Source organism: Octopus bimaculoides, chromosome 26, assembly GCF_046866305.1.
Source record: "Octopus bimaculoides isolate indiv1 chromosome 26, ASM4686630v1, whole genome shotgun sequence".
NCBI lineage: Eukaryota > Metazoa > Mollusca > Cephalopoda > Octopoda > Octopodidae > Octopus > Octopus bimaculoides.
Genome location: NC_142953.1, coordinates 3,992,031 through 4,017,460, shown reverse-complemented (window position 1 = coordinate 4,017,460; position 25,430 = coordinate 3,992,031). Strand labels below are relative to the sequence as shown.

The following is a 25,430-nucleotide window of genomic DNA, read 5'->3' as shown; positions in this document are numbered from 1 at the left end:
AAAGGACAGGAAGATCTAGTAAGCACTAGGGCAACCGAAAAATCGCAAACGCTCCGTTGCCATTGGATAATAGTCTTTACATTTAATTTCAAAAATCGTTAATATTATTTTCAACAATACTTATGTAATAATTTATTTATAAATTAGATTTATGCTATACTAATTTATTTTTTAATGAATCTAATTATTGCTCAGACAATAAATATACGGAGTTCAAACTAGCTCCGTTCCCATTGGTTAAGAGATCATCAGTTTGAATTCTGAAGCGGTTTATTTAAACAAGCATTTTCGAACTGAAATTCCTGAATTAACCGAAGCTCGAGGTTTGTTGGTTGTTTACTTTATTTACAAATATACCTTAATGAAATCCAATCATCTTTTACTTAATACTTTATATCCATATATATCTCATAATTTCAATATACAACTGTAATTTGATTTTAGTATCTGAACATTTAATAACGTTTGTTGTGTTTATATTTCATTTCCTTCCTTAAACTAAACTAATCATTCTCAGACAAACCCTTTGATTCCAACCGTTACCCCTCTATGTTAGCCCGCATGGGTAATAAAAAACAGATCCTAGTTACCATTCGATGTTTTAAAAGATCTTACTGTATTTTTATAGTTAAATATTAGGAATTGTTTTTAAAAAATTGTGGTAATGGTAAATGGTAAATTTTCGCACTTCTAAAAATTTACCAGATTTATTTGTTTTGTGTGTGGAGCATCGAGAAGTCTTTCCCTCCTTATATTTTATCAGATTCGTTTCCTTAGTACAAGATCAGCATTTCGATGTTATATTATATAATTCAGCACTTTCTTCTCTTTTAGAAATGGGCCAACTTTCGTTTTGAATCTCAGTTTTGTCAACAAATTTTCGCCCTTTTCTGTTAGATGGCCTAGAAATGAATATGCGGCACCAAAACTCATAAAACATTTTAAATAACAATAACTCTCCATGATTACCAAAACATCTTGTGTCTTGTAGGAGTATAACCAATTTATTACACATAAACTTTAACAACTGATCAAATATACAAGGACATGTTTATTAAAAAAAAGAAGTTACTTCTTTAGAACTACTATATTCAATGTAATCTTTGCAATATTCAGCTCCGACATTGTCAGTATTAATCGGTGATCAACTCTTTGTAGAATGTCGAGTCGGTTACGAGCTTTTGATATTTAAGTTAAGAGACAAGACATAAACTAGATTCAACGGGAAAATCAGGGACGTACAACTATACTTCTCCCAGAGTAGTTGATATATTATTAGCAGTGTCGTTAGTTTTCCGTTCATTTTGCTTATTTTTAAATCTTGGTTCAAACGTTTTATCCCTCTGCAATTCAATAAGATTCTCCTGCAAACGAACATCTACATTAACTTCAAAAGGAAGTACCAGAGAACCGTCCGCCGTGGTACTAAAGGTAAGTGCACACTCTACTGTGTTGAAATATGTTCAGAGTTAAGAGAAAGCACCTGTTTCTTTCAATAAGTACATAGCACCTGCTTCCGTCATAACTCCGCCGCAATTCTTCTTCCTGAATACCATCGTGGACACTCAAGTTACCATTTTGCTTGCAGAGATTCCCAGGGGTCATATGGACCTCGTGTAAGGGCCACTGATGTAAAATCAGTCAACAATGACGAAATGTGCTGACCGAGACAGACTTTTTTCTTTTTTTTTTTTACCTGTTTGCAGCATCACTTTTTTTCAATGAAATTTTCTACAAATATGCTTCAGATGGTGTAGCTTCCGAATATATTGGAGTATGCTGTGAAAAAATGTTTTCTGGGGCGGAGAGGAGTTTAGGAAAATTCTCACGAGTCGGATTTGTTTCCTCATGATTTTCCGAAAATGGATATTTTTTATTAAAATTTTCTACAAATATTTATCAGTGTGTACAGATTAAGATTATATCAGAATTTAATATGAAAAAGATAAAAATAGGTGGGCTCGTACACACGCATGACTGACCACATATATCCTTAAAATGAAACTTGGAATTTCGGAAAAAATCGTAATCTACGCGCTCTGAAAGGTATTTGTGGAAAATTTCGTTAAAAAATGCCTATCTTTATATAAGTTATGAGGAGACAGAGCCGACTCATGTGAAATTCCCATCCACCCACCCACCCTTCATGGAAATCCTTTTTCACAACAAATTCCTTGGCACTGTCATGCTATTAGCTGCCAGAAGTGAAAGTGCTCACTGCTAGTGAAGTATCTGTCTGTCTGCCTGTATGCCTGTTGCTGGCCTGTCGATTCTTTGGCTACTGACAGCTAATACCATGACTGGCCGGAGCGAGCTATATGTCTGTCTCTCTCTCTCTCTCTCTCTCTCTCTCTCTGTCTATCTATCTATCACTCGAAAGTTATTGGAACAAATTTGACACCTATATCCATGCGTTTGAAAACACACAGAGTATAAGGGTACTACTAAAGCAGAGTGGTCCCGAATTTTCAACAGAGAGAATTTATCAAAATAGAAAACAAATGAAGTTTGAAGTTTAAAAATAATAGGATCGACCACTCACGACTAGCTAGCGCGGACACGCGACTGCGCGTTCGGGACCACTCTGCTTTAGTAGTACCCTTATACTCTGTGTTTTCAAACGCATGGATATAGGTGTCAAATTTGTTTCAATAACTTTCGAGTAATAGATAGATAGAGAGAGAGAGAGAGACAGACATATAGCTCGCTCCGGCCAGTCATGGTATTAGCTGTCAGTAGCCAAAGAATCGACAGGCCAGCAACAGGCATGCAGGCAGACAGACAGATACTTCACTAGCAGTGAGCACTTTCACTTCTGACAGCTAATAGCATGACAGTGCCAATTCCTTTATAATCGGAATCTACATCATCTAAAGACTATTTGTAGAAGATTTCATTAAAAAGCATCCATTTTTGTAGAAGTTATGAGTTAACAATGTTGGAGGAGTGGCACACTTGTGCAGTTATGCCAAATATTGTTCGGAATATATTAAAAATATTTTTCGAAATCAAAAATACGAAAAAGAACTAATTTCGGGCATTCATACAGTGCTAGGAAAATAATGATAATTTCTTTTATTTTGTGTATGGGTATACAAATTAGGAAAAAAAAAGTATGTGTGTGTGTACAATTTATGAAAACAAAAGTTACAACCAGTTATAGGGTGTGTTTTGATCAGAACACAGTTTGGTTCCTGTTATTTTATGCCCTTCCAAACACACAAACTATTTTATGTGAATTAAAATCTTTCAACATACTTTTTATGTAGGAACTTTTTTGTGAACTTTCACTATAAGAGAGGAGATGGTTGAAGTTGGGTATATTTAGAAAGAAATTTAATTATCTCAGAATTTTATTTTATATAAATTTCTTTTTAATTGTATCATATAAACATTGTCATATATAATAATGTGATAATTCTTTCTTTTTTTTTTTTTTAATAGAAAAATGGAAACATTTGAATTCCATCTTCCCATCTCCAGGAATGATCTTTTACGACGCAGTACACCTCAGCAATATGTTGTTGAACTTATTGGCTTTAGGCATTTGCCTGGAGCCTTGGAAAGTAAGCAGTCGAGTTTATCTTTTCAGTGTTTTAGAGAGAATAGCAGTGGTTTGGCAGGAATGGCAGTGGAGTTTTAGAAATGGTAGTTCGTCCATCTCAGAAAAATACAGGTGTTTCAGAAATATGATGGATTGTCCTTCTGGTCCTTAAAAAAAAAGGATTATGGGTTAAAAAAAAATTTATATTTATAGTAGGAACACCATTGAGAGCTACCAGAAGAATGTATGAGAGCTGCATCCATCCCTGGGTACTGTAGTTGAGGACCATTACTGTGGAGGCATTGCTAATTTTAAAGATAAAAAATTTATATTGTATTTGATGTATCTATATTTGTCTACATACCACTGGCCGCTCAGATGATTTCTCTTGGTGCATTTTTGTTTGAATTACTTAACTCTCTCTCTGAGTGGTGAGCTGTTTGATGCTGGCCATGATGGAGCAGATGTGATGAATGGTTTTTCAGTTATAAACATCTTCACCTTGTACAGCACCAGTACTTTTAATGTGGCACCAACACTAGTGCTTTTATTGTGGCACCAACACTAGTGCTTTTAATGTGGCACCATCACTGGTATCAATTTCTGCTGTGGCAGACTGGGTTTCTTCAGTACAGCAGTGTGCTAAATATCTTGACCCCCTAGTCATCTCCTTCATAAGGCTCAGTACCTTGGAATTGGCCCTCAATACTTCATCCCATGTCTTCCTGGGTCTCCCTCTTCCGCAGGATCCCTCCACTTTAAATGATTGGCACTTTCGTATGCAACTGTCTACATCTATATGTATCTCATGACCAAACCAGCACAGTGCATCTAATTCCTCTTATGCCCAGCTTTTCCCTCATTACACTAGTGTTCTGTCGCACATGTACACTGATATTGCACCAGTAATATATTGCCATAAACAACTTTTATGAAAAGTTTTCTATTGCAATCCATTTTCCTTTCTGAGTTTTGTTTGTTAAAACAAAATAAATATGCTGTATTAATTTCAAATTGGATTAAAATCCAGAAATGATTAATTATGTTATTTTGTTATTTATAGACTTCAGAGTGACCATGCGAACTGGGGGTTACCTGACCATTTTAGAACAATTTAATGTTCCTTTCAGTATCCTGTGGTGAGTAGTATTTTTTAGTTCTTATTATATAATTAGGCACATGGCCTAGTGGTTAGGGTGTTGCACTCACAATTGGTAGATCATGGGTTTGATTCCCAGAAGTGGGCGGTGTGTTGTGTTCTTGAGCAAAACACTTCATTTCACATTGTTCCTGTTCACTCAACTGTAAATGGGTAGCCCTGTGATGCAATAGTCTTCCGATCAGGGGAAATGTTGGCCTGCTCACCTAGCTAGCAGGGTGGCATCATTCAGAAGTTCAAACACTGCAAAGCGCATTGTGACTAGTGATGTATAACAACATCCAATAGTCTGGTCAATACCATGATTATATAATTATATTGTGTGTGTGTTTTCTACATATATATATATATATATTCTTTTATTCTTTTCAGTCATTTTGACTGACCATGCTGGAGCATCACCTACAGGAGTTTTAGTCGAACAAATCGACCCCAGGACTTATTCTTTGTATAGTACATTACATTATTTCTGTTATGACTACTTAACCATTTGACATCTTTCTACATAACCATCATCTTTATTACCATTATTATTTTCCTTTTCCTATTTAATAATTTTTTTTTTTTTTTTCTTATACATATTTTTCCATTCAATGAAATGAAATCATGCTGAGATATTCTATTTCTTTACCAGTTCTGATGCTGAATCTTCTCAGGCTCTGCGTGAAAATGTCTGGCAAGTTCTTCTCAAAGGTAAGACATGTTCAGTTTTCTTTTTTTTTCTTTTCCTGGGCTATAATCATGGTGGGTTGATTGTATCAACCACCTACTTCATTGTCTATTAACTGCTTTTTTTTTTCTTATCAAATAATTAAGTGGATCTTTGACACAAGTTTGGTATCAATTTGTTCCATTTATAAAGAGCTTGGAAATGATTCATTTATCACTGTTTCTTTTTGGAACATCAAACCCCCATGATGAAATGAGGATAGATGTACCATTATTTAATACTGATCTCATAAAAGAATTGTGGAATAAGTCTGTTAGTAACAATTATCTAGGAAATATTACTTACATACAAGGTTTTTTTTTTCCCCCCCACCATAGGTATGTTTTCATTTGTCAGAAGTCTACAATGTTTGATTGAGAAATTTCCAATACCCAACAACAGCAGAATGCAGCACTTGAATGCTCTTAAGATGATCTGTTACTTAATGTGTCAGCTATCTGATAGCTTTGAAGGTGAAGAATCCAAGGTGAACATGATCCAGGTAGGGTAAAACTTTTATGTTATTTTTTTAATTAGATAATGTGCTTAAGAAAAGAACAGAATTCTTAAAACGAAATTACTGCAAGCTTCTTTTTTTCTTTATTTTTCTATCTTAAACAAATTATTCAATGTAACTTTTTGATTTCTTAAGCATAAGGCCACTTTTCATAACTTTCAAAGTGGTGCCCCAGCATGGCCATAGTCAAATTGATTGAAACAAGTAAAAGGAAAGACAATGTTGCCTTCTAGTTTTTGCTGTGGGTCTTCATAATCATCCTCATTGTTTAACGTTTTTCTTTTTCTTTTTTCTTGTTGTCGGGGGTACACACTTTATATGCTATCATATACAGGGTATATTTATATTTTTATTTTTCTAGGGTCGTAAAAAGAAATCAGCAGACACCTTTCGGACTATTGATTGGCCTTATGAAAAGGAAGCATTTCTGAAAGTTCTTTTGGAGTTGGTTGTGTTGGACCTCGATAAGTTGTGGGAGCCACCTGTTGCTGAAGAAGACTTTATCAAGTGAGCTTTATACAACTACTTTCAGTCCATGTGTATATAAATTCTACATTGTCTTTACATTAGGTTTTTCTATGCTGGTTGGACTTGGATGAGACTTGTTGAAGTAATATACTCTGACCATATAGCCTTCTTGGTGTTGACCCTTACTTGATTTTCAGGAAAGATGTGTGGATTAGTGGTTAGAGCAGCGTTTCTCAACAGGGGTTCCCCGGAACCCTAGAGTTTTGCGAAAGGCTCCTAGGGATTTTGCAAGAAAGAGTGAGATATGCTAATATGCACAACATATTATTGGTTATTGTAATATTGTAATATAGATATCCTGTCTGACCTGCTTGTTGTCAAAATAATATAACAACCACACACACACACACACACATCATCATCATCATTTAACGTTCGGTTTCCATGCTAGCATGGGTTGGACAATTTGACTGGGGACTGGCAAACCAGATGGCTACACCAGACTCCAACACCACGTGAACCATGAAGGAAAATATGGGAAAGCTATGGTGTATAATTTTTGTGCAGGGGTTCCTTGAGATGTAATTTATTTTAAGGGTTACGCAAGGGTAAAAAGGTTGAGAAACACTGGGTTAGAGTATTCAGCTCACAATTGAAAGGTCTAAAATTATTCTAAAAATATGCCAAGTGTATCATCAAAATCTCAAAGCGATGAGATAATGCATGATTAATTCAAATCAGTGTGAATAAATAAGCATTACAGTTGACAAAAATAATCTGAACACTTAGGGGTTAAAAAAATTCGTATTATTTTTATAATTAAATATTTTTAGGAATTGTATAAAAAATTTGTTAAAATCTTTTGTGAATTGTAGAAGTATAACCAATTTATTGCCAATAAATTTTAACAATATAATCTTAGATAGACCCCAGTTGAAAGCCACTGGGCTAAGTACTGATATTTCTTAGTTTTTTTTTTTTTTTTTTTTCTTTCTAGTTTCTTTGTTATCATCTAATATTGTAAATCCTATAATCTTGCACTGTTTGTCATTTAATTATTATTATTTTCTTTTGCAGTTTGATTATTTCATGCTGCTACAATCTTCTCCAGAATCCCAGTATAAGTCGACAGAAGGACACAAAGGAGTTTATTGGCAACATACTTGGTGTTCTGGTGAAACGACATAACCGAGCATTATGTAATTGATCCTCGTCTCTTTCTGTCTTTGTATTGTAGTGGTTGTAATGACAGCAATGGATAGGACAGATTCTGTGTGTGTGTGTGTGTCTCTCTCTCTCTCTCTATCCTGTCCCATTTCTGTACTATTATGTGTCTGCAAGGAGACCAGATATGTGTGTATCTGCCCAGTTTTATTATCAATTATTATCCATGCCCACGACAGCCTTGATTAAGTGGACCTGTGGTCAAAGTTCCTCCAGCCTTGGCCATCCTATGTTTTTTTCATACACGGTGTGTCTAAGGCTACGTTATTTTGTGTGCTTTTTTAAGATGGACATGATTTGAGGGGGAATTTGACTGCTGGTTTTAGCAGGTGAATTAAACGGCTGAGGTTCCTTCCCTTAGTTGGTTTATGTTCGGCAAAAGGGTCCAATAGAATAAGTGTTGGGCATATACAAAAAAAGTCCCTGGGTTGATTTGTTCAACTAAACCCTTCAAGTTAGTCGAAATAAGTAAATGGTGAAAAGATTGATTTATCTGTAGTTTTTGTTGATGTTGGTGTTCTGATAATAATGATTTCACATTTTGGCACAAGGCCAGCAATTTCGGAGCAGGAATTAAGTCAATCACATCGACCCCAGTGCCCAACTGGTACTTTATCAAGGACGAAAGGCAAAGTCAGCCTCAGCAGTATTTAAACTCAGATCGTAGCGATGGGTGAAATACCACTATGCATTTCGTCCAGCGTGCTAATGATTCTGCCAGCTCACCACCATGGTGTTCTGATAATAATCCTTTCTGCTATAGGCACACGGCCTGAAATTTTGCGGGAGTAGGATAGTCGATTACAGCGAACCCCAGTGTTCAACTGGTACTTATTTTATCGACCCCGAAAGGATGAAAGGTAAAATTGACCTCGGCAGAATTTGAACTCAGAATGTAGCGACAGGTGAAATACTGCTAAGCGTTTCATCCAGCAGGCTAACAATTCTGCCAGCTTGTCATTTTATGTGTTCTGATAATAACAGCAATGTTTTTATTATATTCTGTCTGTTTGTCTTCTAGGTAACAGTTTGAGGATTTTGCAACTCCTACAACATCATGAACATACCATCAGCTCACTTGTACAGGTAACCGAGATCATTGTTACTAAGTACGGTGCAACCAAGATAGTGTTTCTGATAATGAGGTTGGTAGGCTCGAGTTTATTGCTTTTTATTCTGTTTTGTTTTTTTATTGCTAATATCTGCATCTTGTTTGAGGCTTTATAATGATATGTTATTCAGAATGTATGAAACAAGTTACCATGGTTGGAAGAAATTGAGAATGTATGTCATATGATGCATGGCCTCCTGGAAATATATCCCATGTGTCACATGTAATACATGAGACAGGCAAAGGGTTAATAACTGGGGAGTTTTGTGTGTGTGTTATTGATTTTTGATACTGATTTCAACTTCTAAAATGTAAACATTCTTTTTACGTTCTTAGAGAGATTGGTCGTTTGGATTCTAAGGAGATCAGCAATGATTCATCCGGTACGAAAGCATACGCTACTTTTTTAGTTGATCTTTCTGCCAAGATACCACAAGCGGTCTTCCAAAATATTAGCTTATTGATGCCCTGCTTGGAGATGGAAGTAAGTATGAACAAGTTCTGTATTGTTTAACTCAATAACCCACAACCCATTTCTGAGAAGTTTTTTTCTAAGTAACAATGCATATACAGTGTTAAACATAAATAGATGTCTTTTATTGAAAATGTATCTTAATCCTTTCGCATTTAAACTGGCTAGATCTGGCCTCTCACACCAACCCTGGTAAATTTGTAGTTTTGTAAGAAATATTTATTATTGAATGATTCCTTATTTATTTTTGTTTTTGTTGTAATTTTCAGTCTAGCACGATGAGAAACTGTTTTCTTTGTGTTATCAAAGAGATTATTGTAAATGTGTTGAGTCCAGAGAATTTGGAAGCTTCCTTGAAGAAGACCAAAGACCAATTCTTCATTATTCTTAAGGTAAGGTATCCCTTTCATGTTTACCGCCCTTTTACTGGGTATTGTCCAGTGTGGTGCTGTGTGGTTAAAAAGTTCAGTTTGTAACCACATGGTCTTGGGTTCGGTCCCACTGTGCAGCATCTTGTACAGATGATTCAGTATATGTGTGTGTGTGTCTGTGACTTTGTGTATGGCTGTATGACAAATATATGCAGTGTGATTCTGGTGTGTAACATGTATGCATGTATGTAAACCTAAATGTGTGTACACACATAACACTCGCGCATTCACTGATCTGCAATTGTAAAATGGTTAAACAACCCATGACTGAAAGACTTCCAGCTAAACCAAAATCTGGCATCAACATTTGTTTATTTCTAGGACCATGTCCACGATGTCCATGCTTTTGTAAGAAGTAAAGTGTTACAGATTTGGCTTGAGATTGTCCAGCAGCAGGTTAGTTATTGTGTTTGTTTTCTCAAATTGGAATCTGCATTCACAGGGTTGTGTATATGTATGTATATAATCTATTTATGTGTATATATATGTAATTTTTATTCATATATCTATATAATGTGAAGGTACGTGGCTCAGAAATTATTTTATTTGAAATAGTTTATTTTATGTTTCCATTTAGGAAGAAATATAAAACCAAACAAACATTTCTTTTTCAGTGTTTACCATTATCTCATCAAGAAGAACTCACAGGTCTTGTCGTGGGTCGTTTGAATGATAAAGCAGCTAATGTCCGGCGCTATGCCATTCAGCTTTTGACTGCTTTGCTCCAGATGAATCCATTTGCACATAAGGTTTGTATTGGTCAGCTCCCTACTGTATCATGTCATTAAAATAGTGTTCTTCCATTTTAGCTGCTTTTTGTTCAAGTTTTACTGTTTGTTAACTGATGGAGGAATGTAATTAAGAAATGGAAAATATTGCATTGGTTAAGGTCACGGTCACTGGTCATTGCCTCGGTGAGACCTAAAGTATGAATTGTTTCTTTTTATTTCTTTCACATAAATAACACTCTAACTTTTTCTTCTTTTTTTTTAACTTGATAAAAAAAAAACCACCTTCTACTCTGGTAGAGATGAAACAGTAAAATTATTCTCACCTACAGTCACTATATTTTAAGCTTATTTTATTTATAGCTTCAATATGAAGATCTGAAAGAAAATTACACACAAGAAAAAGAGAAACTTGATAAAATGTTGGAAGAAAATAGTTCATCTGAAGGTTGGTATACCTTTTTCTATAATAACTATAATCGATAAAAAAAGAAAAAAGATGTTTCTAAAATTAAATTTTGTAGCCAAAAGCCATGTTGGTTACAAGTTTTCAGTGATTCATCATCACTATCGTTATTTAACAATCATTTTCCGTACTGGCATGGGTTGGATGGTTTGACAAGATTCAGCAAGCCACAGGGTTACATTGAGCTTCATTGTAAATAACTAAAAATCTTTGAACTTTTTTCTTACCCTCTACTTCTATTATTATCTTCAGATCCTGATCTGGTACTTATGAAGGAGAAATGGTCAAGTCATGAAAATGCCATGAAGGAAGTCTTTGAGGAACTTCCTTCTGTGTCTCCTGATGACTATGAAGATATAATTGGTGACGATGACACTTCTGACAGGTAAGCCTATAGAAGTGGTAGGAATTTAATTAACCCTTATTGTGCGAGAACCAAGTATGCTCAGTTCTCGTGTGCTTCAGTTGCAGTAAATCTGCCTCAATAAATTTCGTCTAACCCATGCAATCATAGAAATATGGACGTTAAAACAATCATGATGTTGTAATTACTTACACACACAAATGATGGGCTTCTGAACAATTTTCTTCTACCATATTGCATTCACAGATTATAATGGAAGATCTTTATGTAATGTAATTCTAAACACAATTTTTTATATGATTTCTTTTGCAACTGTATATCTGCTATAACTTTATATGTCCATTTCTTACAGCATTATGAATACAATCGTTTCAACTATTGATGAGAAAGATTATAACAAGAGTCGTTTGTACTTGCTGGCTGCCAATACCATCTGGCCTGACGTGTTTGTGTTGGATTTGCATCAATCCGATGAGTACGTATTTTTTATTTCATTTATATTTGTGCATAATATGTGAAGTCCCTCTAACTTTTGTGTTGCCTCAAGTCCTTCTATGGCCTGCGTAGTGCCAGTAAGGCAAAAATAGCCAGTTACTGAGACTGAGTTCTTTATTCTGAAATGCATGAAAGTTTTTTATATTTCAACTAAGGGATTTTTATTTATTTATTTAAATTTTTTCATTTAATATTTTGCAGTTCAGAAGAAACTGAAGATGAAAGTAATGTTCCTGTGGAAGTCGTTGTCAAAGGATTGAAAGATGTCTATTTAGGTGAGAAATCTGTAAAGAATTTATATTTATATAGGATTAATTCTATTGTTGACTTAAAGACCCCCCTTTGGTCATGAAGGACCATAGGATTGCACCTAGAAAGTTCCCTTCCAAGGTACACGTTTGGGCAAGGTTGTTTTCTAAGTTCAGCATTTCTTAAAAAAATTAGGGATTTACTAAATTTTACTTTTAATATGTGTTATTTCTTGACAATTTTTTTTACAAGGAAAACACCAAGTGTTGGCTGTGTCTCAAGCAGCTGTCAATCCCATTCAAACCAGTGAAGTGGAAGTTAATGATCTGTCGAAGCAACAAATTTTAGTCCTGTATTTAAAGGTAAACTTTACAAGTAATTTTCAGCTACTTTCTTTATCACCATCATCATCATCATAATAATGTCCACTTGCATGGATTAGATAGAATTTATTGAGGCAGATTTTCTACTGCTAGGTGACTTCCTGTCACCATCTGTTTCCATGTAAGGGTATATTTTTGTATGGTTGGACATGTTTTCAAGCGATATTGGAAATGAAGGACATCCCTTGTATGACTGTAATGATCATTTATAATTATTGTGTCATACCAAGGCCATATCGCATGCATTCTCTGTCTCGCTGTTTCTCTCTCTCTCTCAACAAGCCTGGTTAGTTGTATGCATGCAGCACAACAGAGGGAACAATAATCTTGACCAGCTGGCCTTTGGACGTGGGGAGGGTACTTACAGTTAAAGATATATACATCATCATCATCATCATCGTGTAACGTCCGCTTTCCATGCTAGCATGGGTTGGACGATTTGACTGAGGACTGGCAAGCCAGAAGGCTGCACCAGGCTCCAATCTGATCTGGCAGAGTTTCTACAGCTGGATGCCCTTCCTAATGCCAACCGCTCCGAGAGTGTAAAATATATACAAAGATATATATACAAAGTCATAAATGACAGAAATATTTTGATGAACTTTTATTTAACAATAAGAAAAATCCTAATATCACAACAAATTGTTTCGTAACTGAAAGACCTGCAAATAATTTATATTATGATATTTAATAATAAGTCAATAAATAGCTCTTGTGTGGATAAACATTGATGTTAAAATATTCCAGTTCTGACTCAACTCTTTGAATGATTCCATTTCAGGATTCTTTGACATTTAGTGGTCAGGTGAAAGAAGCCATTCCAATTCTGTGTCAGATGTTACATTCCAAGGTGAACTCTGACATCCTTGAAACAATTGAATTCTTTGTAACAAGCTTTGCCTTTGGAATGCCCCATGGCTTAGTTGGTATCCGGAAGATTTTGTTGTTGCTTAATTCTTCAAAAGACAGCACCATCAAAGAAGCAGCTGTGAATGCTTATAGAAGAATCTATTTGAATCTTGATGCAGAAAATGAAAGGTGAGTATGTGTGGGATTCCTCTTCTATCATTATTTAACATCCGCTTTTCCATGCTTGCATGAGTCAGATAGAATTTGTTAAGACAGATTGGGGTTTTTTTTTCTGCAGCTCTTCCTTTTGCCAACCCTCACTTATTTCTAAGCCAGGTAATATATCTCCCCATGGATGACAGAAAAGGAACAACATTGTATGACTGTCATGCTTATTTACAATCAGCACATATCAAGACAAAGTATGCACCAACACACTAATTGCTTGTAAGGACACCATATTTGGTTTTGCAACCAAAATATACTATCAAGTACATTAAAGGCTTACAGGTCAATACTGTGTCCTACCTGTGTTAGCAGTGCGATTCAGTCAATTTTTAAAATTATCTCTACAAATTCCTTTTGATCAACAAAGAAATTACTGATTTCATTCCTTGTTTTTCTTTTTGTTTTCTCTTCATTTAATTTTTGAATTTGCCTCCCTAAATATATTTTTTCTCTGTCTAATTTCAGGAGCAAAGCTCTCAAAGTGGTTGGTAATCTAACAGCCCTGATGAAAAATGTTTCTGTGGAAGAGTTCATTTCACTGGATGCTGTGGTTAGTGTTTGTCTACCCCCCCCCCCCCTTGTCTTCTCCACCCCACCCCATCCCATCATAATTTTTTTTGCTCATTTTTCCATCAAATTTATGTGGTTTAGAATACGTATGCATATTCAAAAGTGTGTAAGTGATTTGAGAGAAAAATTGGGTAGACGTAGCATCAGATGTAGTGTACAAGAAAGAAGACTACACTGGTATGGCCATTTAATGCTGAAATATTTGCATCATTTTAAATTAATTATGCATTATTTCATTAGCCTTCAGATTTTGATGATGTGATTGTTTATTTGTAAAACGACACTGGGGTAGGTGTGAAAGTCCAGATCTGACCAGTTTGTAGATAAAACAGGTAGAATATTTTGACCAAATATGGCCAGTTTAAATGCTAAAGGGTTAAAGCAATATTTATAAATGCATACAGGCTTGTCCCTTCGGGTGCTGGCACCACTGAAAAGCACCCATGCTGGTGCTGCATAAATGCACCCGTGCTGCGGTCGTTGTAATCGACTCCCCCCCCCCCTGAACTTGCTGGCCTTGTATCAAAATTTAAAACCGTTATTAAATGTCTCTCTCCGTTGACAATGAGATGTGATATTTCTGTTTGCAGATAGCAAATTTCATGAAATCTGGAGATTTGCACATTTCCGTCATCCAGGTGTTATGGGAAAGGTTTGCCATGAAGATTCCTAGTACCACCCCTGAAGAGAGTCGTACTGCATTGAATTTACTCATGATGGCTGCTGGGTAAGTGTGAAGTGCTTCAAAGTCCTTTGTGGTCACTTTATTCTTTTAGTATACTAAATACCATAAATCAGTGGTTCTCGACCATTTTTTGCCTATGGACCCCATAAATTACTTTTTCTCTTTTTTTAAACAACACTTTAGGGGTGACTCTAAAATTATCAAAAGCAATATCGCTGTACTTGTTAGCGAGGGACTGGGACCACGAGCTGAGAAAGATTTCAGAATTGCTAAGGATACATGTTTGGCTCTTATGAAGATTGGTTCTGCCCAAAAGGTTTGTCTTCAATTAACTTTTATATAATTTCATTTCATGTTGTTATTGTTGAACTCCATTGCAGTTCTAGCTGAATAGACTATCTTTTGGTTACGTGAATGAGGGTTTCAGTTCATCTGGTCAAAGAGAACATCCTGCTTGTGAAATTTAATGTGTAAGTGGCTGAGCACTCCACAGACACGTGTACCCTTAATATAGTTCTCATGGATGTTCAGTGTGACACAGAATGTGACAAGGCTGGCCCCTTTTGAATTACAGGTACAACTCACTTTATCCAGTTGAATGGACTGGAGCAATGTGAAATAAAGTGTCTTGCTCAAGGATACAACGCATCGCCAGGAATTGAACTCATGACCTTCTGACTGTAAGTTGAATACCCTAACTGCTAAGTCATGTGCCTGTGAAGGCTGAACAGACTGATGATCAAAGGTGTTCCAGTCATGACCATTCCATGTAAATTGTTTTTAACAACTTACCTATTACTATATCCATACACAATGGGCTTCTTTCAGTTTCCATCTACCAAATCCACTCACAAGGCTTTAGTCAGCCCAAGGCTATAGTAGAAGACACTTGCCCAAGGTGCCACGCTCTGGAACTGAACCCGGAACCATATGTTTGAGAAGCAAGCTTCTTGTTTGTCTTCCACCACTACTTGGCAACTGGTGTTGGTTTGTTTACTCCCTGTCACTTAGCAGTTTGGTAAAAAAAATATCAATAAAATAAGTATCTGACTTTAAAACCAAGTACTGGGTTGGTTTGTTCAACTAAAATCCTTCAAAGTGGTGCTCCACTCTGGCCACAGTCTAATAATGATTGAAACTAGTCGAAGATAAAAGCTGACCATTCTTGCTATTTCTTCCTCAGCAAATTGGAATGGCTGCACCACCACCCTACCGCTTAGACAGAGACCATGAGCTCTTTACGCGACTCCAGGACTTGCTTCTGACAGGTAAGAGTCTTGATTTGACTCCATGTTTTCTTTCATGTTTCTCATTCTTGTTTTTGTAATGCAACTGTTTTGCCCTTTTACCAGGGCTGTGGAGTCGAAACAAAAAGCTTCAACTTTGACTCTGACTCCTGTACTATTGGCACCTCCGACTCTGACCCCTCTTTATGTAATTAACTGATTGTGGTCTATATATCGCATAAAGCATATGCATACGTTTGTACTTTAAATAGGCCTATATGTTAGAACTGGTTTATATTAGAGAATAAAGATATTGTGAGTCAGAGTCAGTATAGTTTTACTGACTCCGACTCCAGCTACCCCTTAATTGTTTTCGACTCCATGACTCTGATTTGAATTTGGCGCATAAAGAGCCTAACGATTCTGCCAATCCTCTACCCCTAGTAATAATTATAATGGTTACTGATTAAGGTACAAGGCCAGTAACCCTAAGGGGAGGGGGATTGTTGATGCCTTCCTACACCCAGTATTTGACTTATATTTTATATTCACCCACACTTTTGTTGCCAAAGCCTGTTCTTAAATATGCTAGATTCTGTATTAAAATTGAATTTTCTTTCACCTCAGGTCTCTTTGATTTGGAAAATGAATTTTGGGTTCCTCTCTGTGACAAGGCTGTCTGCACAATTTACACTCTGTCTGAGAGTCCCGACCACAGATGTGAGCAACTGGTGAAATCTGTGGCAGAGAAGGCTCTCTCTTTGAAAACTGGTAAATATAACATCTACATAAATTTATGAGAGTGTGTGTGTGTGTGTGTGTGTGTGTGTGTATCTTTATGTGAAAGATATTCTGATTCTAATAAAATGTATAGTGGACTATCCAACATCACTACATGTTTCGAAGGGCATCCAGCCATAGAAACCATGCTAAATCAGACTGGAACTTAGTGCAGCTCTCCAGCTTACCACTTTCAGTCAAACTGTCTAACCCATGCCAGCAGGGAAAGCAGACACTAAGTGATGATGATGGCCACCATCCTAATCATTGTCTCAGCTTTTCCAGTTTTTTTACGATGATTCTTTTCTACTTGCAGAGACAGAAAATGATTCCGGCCCCACCTCCGGTTCCAATTGTCAAACTGGTGTGCTGGTACGGTTCGTCTTTCTCATTGGTTGTATTGCTCATAGGCAGCTAGAGCACATGGACAGAGACCTTCTTACTGAGATGAAGCGAAGAAATGCTTTGCTTGAGAAAGCTAAACTCAAAAAGAAATCCCGAAAGAATCCAGTATGTATAAGTATACTTATATAAATACATTTGCAGCAATGTTTTGTTTGTCTGTCTTAAAAGAATATCATTATTTCTCAACAAATGTTTTCCAAAATTTGCCCACAACCCCAGGTTCATCTTAGAATAAAGAAAAGAATTCTAGGTCTATCTTTCCATTGAGTAAAATCAGGAGGGCTCAAGAAAAGAGTATGTGAAAGATTGATTGATATGAGGGAGTGGTATACTACTCTTCCCTTGTCTCTCTGTCTCTTACTAACTCTCTCTCTCCCCCTCACTCTTTCTCAGTGACTCGTACTAATATTCTGTTGCTATTACATGCAAGTTATTTGGTGGGGTGAGCTGTCAGCATGTGAGACTAAATGCTTAATGGAATTTTGCCTGTCCTTCCAGTCTGAGTTCAAATTTTGCTGAGGTCAACTCTGCCTCTCGTCCTTTCAGGGTCGATGAAATCAGTACCAGTCAAGTGCTGTGGGGGTCAATGAAATTGACTAGCTCCCTTCCCCCAAAATTTCAGGCCTTGTACCTAGAGTAGAAAGGATTATATGCAAGTTATTATTAACATTGTTCACTGATTTATGACAGATGATTGAGTCCTGATTATCATTTTTAACTCAGACAATTCCCGGGTAAAGACACTGATATTATTTTGTGTTTTACTCCAGAATGTTACATCAACCACTGCCAATAGCACTTCAGTTGAGGAAGAATTAGGTCTGACAGGAGCTTCAGCAGAAGATGATGAATATGAATACATTAGAAAAGTCTGTGAAACAGAAATTCTCACAGGTAAGCATCAATTCTCCTCAAAACTGTAACTTTAAATTAATTACCAACAAGTATGCATTTGTTCCTTCTTATTTTCTTCTTTTCAGTGTTGACTTTTATTATTTTTCTTGTCCCCACCCCCACTTATAAACCATTCAATGAAATTTCACCAGAAATATTTTCATATCATTTTTTTTTTTTTTTTGTCCCCTCAGAACCTGCAACCAATTTTCATATCTATTTATATAAACTTTTGATATATTTCGGGTATTTACTTTTGACACTGAAAAACAAGCTTTATTTTTTGAGACTGAACTCAGGACATAGAAGTTTCAGGGTCTCTGTGGGTTGTTGGGTCAGTGCTGCTTAGTCTGATATTGTTTGCCAGCATTGTCAATAATCCTGCATTAAATGAATGTCATCTGTTTCAGGTGAAACGCTGTTAGCCATTGTTGCTCCTTTAATTGTGAATATTTGCCGGAATCAATCAAAATTCAGCAATCCTGAACTCCGCACTGCATCAAGTCTTACTCTCTCCAAACTGATGCTCATCAGGTGAGTCACAATGCGCTTCACTCCAACGTTGTAATGCCATACTTACGGCTGCCTTACTAAACTGATTTGTTTAATTTCAGGGACTCCTTTATTATCCATAGAGGGCTAGATTTGTTTAATTCCAGGATCTTCATCAGATGTGCTTTTATTTATTTATTTTACTAGTTTGCTAGTGCAATAGGGAACAAAAAAAGCAAACTTTGGTGGAGATAGAATTCCTGAGGACTGATGCTCTAGGAAAGATGGATTGAGAAAAGGAATTAACTTATGGGGTGGGGCCACAATATTGATGGAGGTGACAGCCAGTCAGTTCTTATGTATAAAGCAGCAGAACATAAAGACAACAAGGAGGCTGAGTGACCCCAAACCCTCAATCAATGGACATTAAATGATGATTTTTTTTTTTTTTTTTTTCATGTGATGAAAAAAAAATTATTCCTGATTTTAATATTTAAATTTTTGTGTTTTTTAATATTTTACAGCTCTGAATTCTGTGAGAACAATCTTCAGTTGCTGTTTACAATCTTGGAGAAGTCTTCACTGCCAAACATCCGTGCCAACACCATCATTGCATTGGGAGATCTTGCTTCTTTGTTTCCTAATCTTATTGAGCCCTGGACTGCCCATATGTATGCCAGGTAAACCTCTCTTTCTGATACTGTTCAGTGTTGCTAATTAAAAACTAGTTAATTAGTGACTTCTGACATTACTGTGCTGACTTCGACAATAAAGAAACGGGATGTTCTTGGAACACTTTCGATCATAGTTCTGCTAAATCGGGTCTGACCTGAGGTAATCAACAATAACAGTAATTCCCAAAGTAAATATACCCTCAGTAAAACTTGTTTCTTTTCTTTATTTGTTTTTTTTTTATCTCTTTTTGCAGATTACGTGATCCGTCTTCATTGGTCCGTAGAAACACAGTCTCTGTTCTCTCTCATCTTATTTTGAATGACATGGTGAAAATCAAGGGACAGATTAGTGAAATGGCTGTTTGCATCATTGACGAAAATGAAAAAATAAAAGGATTGGCAAAAGTATTTTTTGTAGAACTTTCCCGAAAGGTTAGCAAGAACAATTCCTTTTTTTTATGTGTGTTTGTGTTGCTGTGCATGAGAATACCTGTCAAGCTAAGTGAAATCATGGCTGTGGCCAGTGCTGATGACAGGTAAAAAGCACCTGTGGTGGGGATACATAAAAGACACCTGGTACACTCTGTAGAGTTGTTGGTGTTAGGAAGGGTATCCAGCTGTAGAAACAAGGCCAAAACAGATGACTGGAGCCTGGTGCAACTCTCCAGCTTACCTCCAGTCAAACTGTCTAACCCATGACACCATGGGAAATGGATGTTAAATAATGATGATATATAGACAGATACATATATATTCTAGCTGTATTTACTTTCAGATACACTGTTAAATGGCTTATTTACATATTCTTTGTTGCTTCTATATTTATGTTCAATATGTATGTATAGCTGCTCTTCATTCAATCATTTATGAGATGCCTCTTCATGTAAAATTTCATTGTTATAACTGGTGACTCCATCATTACATATATGTATACATGTGTGTGTGTGTATGCATATTTTTTACAATCTACAAATTATAGTTGACAAAAGTGATCTGTCTTACAAACCTCATAAGTTATATAGATTGCATGGACTTTGGAACTAGAAAAAAATATTCTTAAAAAAACTCCCAAACATCTGTTGCTACAAAAACATTGTTGTGATTTATGGGTTAGATTGGCTGAGTTTTAAATAAAATGTTCCCATTTTATTTCACTTTTTTTTTAGTCTTCAAAAAATAACTTCTTTATAAAAAAAAATAATTCTTTCCGTTTTTTTTTTTTTGCTTATTTTACTTTATTTTCTTTACCCTCCAGGCAAATGCTGTTTATAACATCATTGCTGACATTGTTAGCCGTCTCTCAGATCCTGAAATCGGAGTTGAGGAATCCTCTTTCCAAACCATTCTCAAGTGAGTTGAAAAAGATATAAATTAAATCACTTTAATTGCAAAAGGGGGCGGGGTCATACCATAAATGGATGAATCACTGGTGTTTTTTACATAGGGGAGCCAGTCCGGTAAGCACTAGCATCAACCCACATGTTTTCTAACATGAATGCCAGGCCCCTAATATGGTAGCAGGAGGAAATAGTTATGTTGGCTTCAGAAGAATGAAAGGCTAAGTCAACTTTGACCATATTTGGAATGCTGCTAATTGAATCTTTTTTTTTTTTTTTTTTTTTTTGTCTTTCTTTTTCAGATTTTTGTTCTCTTTTGTCCAAAAAGGCAAGCAAACAGAAAATTTGGTTGAGAAGTTGTGTCAGAGATTCCGTGTAACATTGTAAGTAGCTTCTTAATATTTCTTGCAACCTAGAGGTAGTGGTGGCGGCAGCGCTACCTAATTGTTGTTGTGCCTCATGTCAAGACCAATAAAAGGGACTTGTGACATGTTGGTTATGTAGCTGTTATTGTGTAATCCCATGAACAGCTGGATACCCTTGCTAACACCAACCACCCTGCAGAGTGGACTGAGTGCTTTTTACATGACACAAGCACAGGCGAGGTCAGTTTTGGCAAGGTTTTTACAGCTGGATGCCCTTACAAATGTCAACCACTTTACAGTGTGAACTGGGTGCTTTTTAAGTGGCACCTGCACTGACAGGGTCACCAGGTAACTTTGCAAGACAAGGAATCTTTGAGAGGGATGGGGGCGTTGGAAGAGGTAATCTTGTGTCAGATGATGAATGGTTAGAGTGAGACAGAAGCAGGTGTCTTTCTGTAGAGGAGATACAAGGTTACCCAGCCGGAGAGAGAGAAAGATCGGAGTGAGGACAGAAACAAGTATACTGCCATAAAGGAGTGTGTTTTGTGTAATGTGTTATGTAATATATGTATGCATGCGCACATGATTTTCTCTTTCTCTCCTTCCAGGACAGAGCGTCAGTGGAATGATTTGGCATTTTGTCTGTCATTGCTCACCTTCAATGAGAAATGCATTCTTAAGCTGCAGGAGAACTTCAACTGTTACTCAGACAAACTGGCAAATGACGAACTCTATGAACATATGCTGTCTATACTGAAAAAGGCTAGGACCCGGTGTAAGATAGAATTTAAGGTGAGTTTGGGATTAGAAAATTACTATTTTTAAATCTCACAACGAGAGATATTCAACAACAGTACTTTGGATTAAAGATTGTTTGCCAACATAACATGGCAGTCCTGGTTTAGGACGAATGTTGCTGTAATTTAGCCCCAGGAAACATCATCTCCAGCTGGCTCTACAACACGATCTGTGCCCTTATATTTTTGAACAAGGGAATCTAGCACCCCCACTCAGCTCAAAACAATATCTGTGTATCGGATTCTGAAATCCACTCAGCTCAGTTTTGTCAATCATCTATATTGATTTTTTACTAGTTTTTTTTTTTTTATATATATTTGTTCAGACTACCATTGATGAGATTGAAGCCCAGATTACTCAGTGCCATACCAAGGGACTTGATGAAGCAATTGCAGATAACGGTTGCGTGTTTAAGACACCTGGAAAAGCTCCTGCAAAGTCCAAGAAGAGAAGCTCTAGTGCCAGCCGAAAGACTCCAAAACAAAGTAAGCTTTATGTGTGGTCACTTAGAATATTTGATGATTCCTGGTAAGTTCACCATCACCAATTCACACTGCAGGGAAAGTTCACCACAAAGAAAGTTAAGAGAAATAAGCTCACCGTAAAAGAATTAAAAGAAACCTTATTTTTGAACTCTAATATGTTTAATCATCAGGTAGAAAACTTCACAGTAAAAAATTTTCTCATGGTGAATTGATGGCAGTGAACTCTCCTACAATGAATTGGTGACAATGAACTTACCTGTAATCATATGTGATGGGATAAAAGATGCACGTTTTTGACAAAACCCCACCAAATATGTCTTTAAAAATCTCCCCAGGCCCTATATGCGATTTTGGATCTTTACTGCATTAAGGACCAAATACAGTAATTGTTTTTAAACCTTTTTAAGACCAACCTACCTGAGACCAGTCCTGCGTCTATGATACAAATATCCTGTTTTAAAGGGATCTAATTTAGATAGGTTTTAATTTAAAACCTATCATCAAAATTTCATGTTAATGTAATAATGTCAAAGTTATTTTACTAGATTCTTCATTATATTCAACATCAATTGAAACTAAGGCAGTGTATTCCCACATAGATGCGCTAAGAAAAGGGCCAGGTTTGCTGGGTTTTGTCTTTTCTTTTGTTCATGATTCCCGACTCGGTTAAAAAACCCATCTTGCAATTGTATGCCAATGTGAAAACATTCATATTTTATAGCCTACACACACACATAAATACAGTATAAAATGTGTGGAGAAATAATTTCATTCATGTTCTATTTCAGCTAAAGGTGTCCCGTTGGAATTTAGAGTTACTCCAAGAAAATCACAAAGGAAGAAGAATAAAGCTTCATACTTTTCAAGTGACAGTGGTGAGTTTGTCCACTTTGCTGTCCTTTCATCCTCCCAGGGTCAATAAACTTCTTGTCTCACAGCCATTCTGACACTTTTGCATTACAGTAGTCTCAAGCTTTGTTTGATAAAAAATCATATAAAAAAGAAAAGCAAATAAAATGTCAGGGTTATGGCCAACAATTTGATACGTTTTCATTACTTTGGCTTCTAAAAGTATTAATTTCCACCTTAGCACAAGACCACACACTATCATCATCCAATGTCTGTTTTCCATGCTGGCATGTGTTGGATGGTTTGACAGGAGCTGGCCTGTCCAGGCTCCAATTAGCATGGTTTCTATGGCTGGATGGCCTTCTTAATGCCAAACACTTTGGAGAGTGTGCTGGGTGCTTTTTACGTGACACCAACACTTCCAAGACAAAGACCCCTCAGCTGAGAGAGGGGAAAACCACCTCCTGTCTCCCTCTGATATGACTGGTATTCATTTTTCTATCAATCCTACTGAAACTTGGACTCAGAACATAAGCACATGACATTTCGTACACTACTCTGCTCCCACTAGGCCATTGGGTGTCTTACTACAACTTAGTTGGACTGTTTATTTAGTTTGGTTATTCATGTTTGTCTTTGTCTTTCAGATGAAGAGAATCAACCCTCAGACGACAGCGACAACAGTGATTTCACTCCAGCTTCTAAAACACCCAGCAAAAGAATAAGATCAACCAGGAAACGAGTCCTCACGCCTGTCAACTAATTTACACAACTCACTGTTGTTGATGTTCTCACATTCTCTCTCTTTCTCTCCATCTCTCTCTCTCTCTCTTTCTCTCTCTCTCTCTCTCTCTCTCTCTGCTTATTTAATGTCTGTTTTCCCACACTAGTATGGGTTAGGCAGAGAGATGTCTGAAGCAGCATTAGTTCATGTATATGTGCATGTACGTACATATATAAATGTGTGGGTGTGTGTGTGTGTGTGTATATGGATGTATGTACATTTGTGTGTGTGTGTGTATATATGGATGGATGTACATGTGTGTTTGTGTATATAGATGTATGTACATGTGTATGTGTGTGTGCATGTATGTATGGATGTATGTACATGTGTGTGTATATGCATATATGGATGTATGTACATGTGTGTATGTGTTATGTATGTATTGGCAAGAAAGTAATTTTGGTTTTTCAGTGTGAAATAGAAGTCATTTTGTTTGATGACCTTTTGCCCTCTTCCTGGCAACTTCATGATTCTGCACTCATAGAACCTCTGGTCCTTGTCAGACAAAAACTGTATGTATGTATGTAATATATATATATGTGTGTATGTATGTATGTGTATTAGTGAGGAGAGCATGTGTATATGTCTGTGTGCACAAATGGTCATCTTAATGTGTGTAGGTGTATGTCTACCTTTCTATTTTTTCCTGTGGCCAGTTGAATTTACATCCATCAGATTGCATGCAGAAAACCTTTATATTATTCAACAATGCTAAATGCCCTTAACTTTGAATATTTCTGGGACGACAAATCTGAAATGACTCAGAATTGTGTTTCCCTGACAAATGATAGATGACAGCCTTGTGGCTCAAGGGGACTAATGTCACATTGCTTCTGAGTGAGTACATGTGTGATTTAAGTGGAAGAATTTGAGTTCAATCTTCACTCATTCTAAATAACTGTTCAATGTTCACTTCTACTTTCTGAATTAATTATGTTTTTTTTTGTTTGTTTACCTTAACATTTTCATCATTTTCCTTGCTGGCATACATGTTTGTTTGTTTTGTTTTTTTTTTTGTTAACTTTGTTCAACTAGTCAACCATCAAAACTTTTTCACTACCAGATGTGTTTTTGTTATTGTTGCTGTTCCACGTAAGCAGACCACAATGGTTTGCATGACAACATGTAGATTTTTAACCATATTTTCATTAGTTCTAGTACCTTAACTTTGCAATCATTATATCATGTCAAAAAAATAAATCTCTCTTTTTCTTTTTTCTTTTTTTTTGGTTTCAATTATGCAATATTTATAGTCTATCAAAATAAAAGTGAATATTTTTATATCCAGTCAAGTTTCTGTTCACTGATTACACATTATTCTACTTCATATTCTAATTGTGAGAAAGGTTTATTGGAAAACATGTTTAACCCTTTAGCTTTTAAACTGGTTATATCTAGTCGAAATATTCTACCTGTTTCAAACCAGTCAGGTCCAGCCTTTCACACCTACCTTACAATATCGTTTTGAAATACAATTTTGAAGCTATGAGATAACGCATGATTAACTCAAAACAATGTGAATAAATAAGCTTTATCTTTCAGAGAATAATCTGGATGCTGAAGGGTTAAACTAGTCTCATCGTTGAAATAACGAGGCTACAAGGTGATCCGTGATTGAATAATTAAGTATTACATTTCACAAACGAATCTGAATGCTAAAAGGTTAAAACACAAATATTGTACAAGGTT

The 25,430-nt window shown here is 36.2% G+C and overlaps 1 protein-coding gene across 2 annotated transcripts; it reads left to right on the top strand.

Moving 5' to 3' along the window:
* Window positions 1–255: 255 nt before the first annotated feature.
* On the top strand, window positions 256–25,028 carry LOC106876513 (condensin complex subunit 1). 2 transcript variants are annotated; one of them, XM_089343069.1, is made up of 35 exons: window positions 256–323; window positions 1,359–1,431; window positions 3,445–3,566; window positions 4,608–4,683; window positions 5,338–5,396; window positions 5,751–5,914; window positions 6,291–6,436; window positions 7,475–7,596; window positions 8,643–8,766; window positions 9,069–9,216; window positions 9,474–9,596; window positions 9,957–10,031; window positions 10,250–10,384; window positions 10,727–10,811; window positions 11,082–11,214; window positions 11,546–11,668; window positions 11,890–11,963; window positions 12,190–12,299; window positions 13,102–13,358; window positions 13,863–13,947; window positions 14,558–14,694; window positions 14,836–14,968; window positions 15,836–15,920; window positions 16,506–16,649; window positions 16,975–17,168; window positions 17,834–17,957; window positions 18,368–18,491; window positions 18,974–19,129; window positions 19,378–19,555; window positions 20,379–20,473; window positions 20,763–20,843; window positions 21,434–21,617; window positions 21,949–22,108; window positions 22,897–22,983; window positions 23,605–25,028. In XM_089343069.1, exons 3-35 carry the CDS (start codon window positions 3,449–3,451, stop codon window positions 23,718–23,720), a joined length of 4,155 nt encoding a protein of 1,384 aa, XP_089199195.1. In that variant the 5' UTR covers window positions 256–323; window positions 1,359–1,431; window positions 3,445–3,448; the 3' UTR covers window positions 23,721–25,028. The 2 variants fall into 2 exon arrangements, with proteins under 2 accessions (XP_089199195.1, XP_089199194.1); XM_089343068.1 differs by lacking the exon at window positions 1,359–1,431.
* The last annotated feature ends 402 nt before the right edge of the window (window positions 25,029–25,430 follow it).

Coding starts and splice junctions, on each gene's coding strand:
- LOC106876513 (XM_089343068.1), top strand. CDS start 3,449: ATGGAAACATTTGAATTCCATCTTCCCATCTCCAGGAATGATCTTTTA. Junction 10,385..10,726: donor TGAATCCATTTGCACATAAG/GTTTGTATTGGT, acceptor TTTTATTTATAG/CTTCAATATGAAGATCTGAA. Junction 19,130..19,377: donor ACTGCCCATATGTATGCCAG/GTAAACCTCTCT, acceptor CTCTTTTTGCAG/ATTACGTGATCCGTCTTCAT.